Below are 3594 nucleotides of genomic sequence, written 5' to 3'. Positions count from 1 at the left end.
CCCCTAGATTTACACACACACACACCCTCTCCTAGGAAGCCCCCCTAGATTTACACACACACACACCCTCTCCTAGGAAGCCCCCCTAGATTTACACGCGCACACGCAGTCATGGGCAGAAGTCTTACCTCATCATCACAGATTCTCCAATTACAGGAGGCAACAGAACAGGACCCAAGTTCCTCCCTCCACTTTCTCCCAACCGCTGCCGCCTGCCGGGCCGCGGCTGCCCTCTCCTGCTCCGGGCCGCCCACGACACCAGGCTCTAGGAGCTGCTTCCTAACGCAGGCACTAAGGCTCTTCTCTGGCCCTGCACCATGCCACAGCACTGCCCCCTTCGCTGTCCCTCAAATACACAGGGTGTGTTTTGCCTTTCAATCTTTAGACTGGCTGCCCGCTTTGCTGCCCCAGATGTCCACGTGCTTGAGTTCTACCCCCTTCAAGCTTTTTCAAAGTGAAGATCAGCAAGATCTTCTCTGACCTCCCTTAAAAAACTTCACCATGGCCCTCCCTGGTGGCGCAGCGGGTTAAAGCACAGCACTAAGAAGCTAAAACCACTGCCGCATGAGTTCAATCCCCGCCTGCCCCGGAGGTGACCACACAGGTGGCAGACCTCTCCTGACCTGCCCGCTGCTCCCCTCAGCAGTGGACTTCGTTGATCTGGCTGTTCTGCTCCCTGTTCTATTTCTGGTGAATCCTCTCACCCTCCACATCTCTGGCCTGTACTCCAGTTCTGTGTGAATAAATAAATAAATTTAAAATAAAAAATTTCACCATGGTGGGGCCTCCCTGGTGGTGCAGGGGATTAAATCTCAGCACTGTGAAGCACAAGTTCAATCCAGAGCCAGAGAGGTGACCCACATGGTGCAGAAGACCTCTCCTGTCTCCCCGCAACAGATATCAGAGGATGCACCTGCTCTGCTCCCCACTCTGTCTCTGGTGAATCTTCTCGCCCCCCGCACCTCTGGCCTACATCCCAGTTCTTACATTTCACTCTGTCCTTGGCACTACAGCCTGCTCCCCGCTTTGTCTGTCTCCCTAGCACTGAACACCTGCCAGGCCACAGAGGCCGCTGTAGTCTCTACTGACTGCTCCCTCCCCCGAATGACATGCCCACTGATTAGGGCTCAAGCCGCTCCGCTCACTGTGCAGCCTGAAAACCGACCAGTGTCTGGCTCCTGTCCTCCGACAGGGCTTGGGCTCCGTGTCCGCCGAACAAATGCGTCCACGGGCTGAAAGGTGGGTGTGGTGGCTCGGCCACTTCACTAGGAAACCCTCCCTCAGGTCAGTGCCTGCACCAGCCCCCTGCCGGGCCCTCGCCTCCCCTCCCAGGCTCACTTGCTCCAGGGACACAGGGTGCTTGATGTACACGTTGGTCTGGATGTCCTTGGCAGGCAGCCGCTCCAGCTCTGTGTGGAACTCGGCCACTCGGTTCTGGGACAGCAGGAAGAGGAGGTTGAGGCCCAAGAGCTGGTGCATGTAAGCTGACTCGGGGAGCTGTTCCCTGTGGACCAAACCAAGGTAAAGTGAGCTCAGGTACCCACCAAGCACCCCACGGCAGGTTCCGGGGACCCAGGTGACTGTCCCAGACTGTCCTCTTGCAGGGATAGCCGCTCCTGGGTTTTCAGACATGAAGCCCAGAGAGACATGAATAAGTCAGGAGTCACAAGGGCCCAAACAAGAAACTTCACTTCAGAAAAGACTCAGTCTCAGTTTCCCGAACTATAAAATGGACGTCACCACAACATTCACCCCAGAAGTAAGATCAGTGAATACGGGGTTATAAGAATTAAAACATTTAACCTCCACGTGCAATGATTAGAATAGTACGTGTACAAATACATACTGTTTAAGTATTGACCGTGATTACGACACAGAGAATGATTACCCTGGCTTCAATGGGGAAACAGAGACTTGGACAGGTCATTTGTCCAAGACCACATCAATAGGAAGTGGAAATATTATTTTCAAACTCAGGTTTGTCTGACCACCAATGTCAAAATCTCAATCAGTAATCCATGTCCTGGGAGTCCCTGCCCTGGGCCTAGCCCCAGGCTACAGTCTGGGGACCAGCGGTGACCAAGACAGCCTCTGCCTTTACAAGACTCATGGTCCAGCAGGAGAGACAGAGCCGGACAGAGAAGCACAGGGAGAGGGGTCAGGGCAGATTCAGTGCCGGAGGCCACAGAACGAGCTCCATCTAGAGCCTAGGGGCCATCGAGGGCCACGACAGGTTGGGGGGGGGGGGGGTGCGGCTCAATGTGGTCAAATTTTAGATCCCACGGGTTGGGGGCAAGGCTGGGTGGAAGAGGGGGACAGACTGGAGGCCAGAAGAGACCAGATCCCAAACCCAGACTGAGGCCCTCCAAGCCAAGCCTATCCCCTCAGTCTCTGAGGAGAGGGCAGGCAAAGGCAGCGTTCCTGGTGAAGGGAGATAACCGGAACGGCAGGAACACCAGACTAACGCTGCTGTGTAACCGCCGTGGCTCTCACACCCCCCACTACCCAGTGGGGCAGGATCAAACTCACTTGTAATCAAAATAATAGCATTTCAGCTGGGCCATGTAGCGCTCGAAGGAGGGGATGTCCTTGCGGAGGATGCTCCACTGGGCCCCAATTTCCAGTATGTCACCTGTGGGTGGCAGGCAGGTTGTCAGGAGGTAAATGAGTCCCCCAAACCACCACCACTGCTACCACTCCTGCGTTACCCTTCTCCCCGCCCCCCCCAGCCCCAGTGGCACTCACGGGCCAGAATGAGCTGCTGTTTGGTCAGTTTGGTCCCTGTGGTTGGCAGGAAGTTGAGTTCCAGCAGAACCAGCTGATGGGGAGGGCAGGGCAGAAAGGAAGGAAGGACAGAGCTTCAAACAGAGATCACAAACCTCCTCCCAGGCCTTGGTTTTCCCACCTGGAAAATGGAGCTCATCATCATCATCTCTGACTCATAACATTGCTATGAGCATTACAGGAGTCAAGTGCTCACAAGGCAGCAAAGCAGGGCCGCGTGCCTGCTCCAATTACTCACTGGTCCAGCGAGGAAGCCTGACCCAATGCAATGTGGGAGGGAGACGGACTAGCACCTTCAGGTGTTGGGAGACCTTCGCAGGTTCTGTCCATCACGGCCCCCCTTCCCGCACCCCCCATCACCACCCGCCAGGGAGGAGCTCCAACCTCCCCTCACAGGCCAGCCCACACATCGTTCCTCATCTGAAAACCTCAGAAGCCCGGCCCACTGCACTGCACCAAGCACACCTGGTCTGAAGCACTGGGAGCCCCATCCTGGTCCTCTCAGGAATGTTTCCTAGATTGTCTCGCCGGCCAACTTGGCGGCCACCTGCCCCGCCCCAAAACACACAGATCGCGCGGCCCCTGGCCTAGCTTGGTCTTCGCCACACATTCCATCATCGAGCCGCCTTCCGTCACCTCGTCTGGTCCTCGCTGCCCACTTGCCCTCGTCCAGACCCGCCATGACACAAACTCCGACAGCTCCAGCTGCGAGCACAGCCGGCTGGCCCTCTCGCCACTCTTTCCACCGCCTCCCGCGCGAACCGACGCGCTCCGGCCGGCCCAGGGCGCCCCCCCCCGCCCCCGGGGCCC

The 3594-nt window shown here is 57.0% G+C and overlaps 1 protein-coding gene across 1 annotated transcript in view; it reads right to left on the bottom strand.

Moving 5' to 3' along the window:
• PSMD8 (proteasome (prosome, macropain) 26S subunit, non-ATPase, 8) overlaps positions 1-2860 on the bottom strand; it is a gene marked incomplete at its 5' end in the record, with an annotated part of 5340 nt that extends 2480 nt beyond the window's left edge. Inside the window, 3 exons of the mRNA XM_012730695.1 lie at positions 1339-1504; positions 2530-2632; positions 2746-2860. Coding sequence (XP_012586149.1) covers positions 1339-1504; positions 2530-2632; positions 2746-2860 — 384 coding nt within the window. The remainder of the gene's footprint in view (positions 1-1338; positions 1505-2529; positions 2633-2745) is intronic.
• Positions 2861-3594: the final 734 nt, after the last annotated feature.

Source organism: Condylura cristata, unplaced genomic scaffold (assembly GCF_000260355.1).
Source record: "Condylura cristata isolate star-nosed mole 26May11 unplaced genomic scaffold, ConCri1.0 scaffold00028, whole genome shotgun sequence".
NCBI classification, from domain to species: Eukaryota; Metazoa; Chordata; class Mammalia; order Eulipotyphla; family Talpidae; genus Condylura; species Condylura cristata.
The sequence above is the reverse complement of the archived record's forward strand: the minus strand, read 5'-3'. Positions and strand labels throughout refer to the sequence as shown.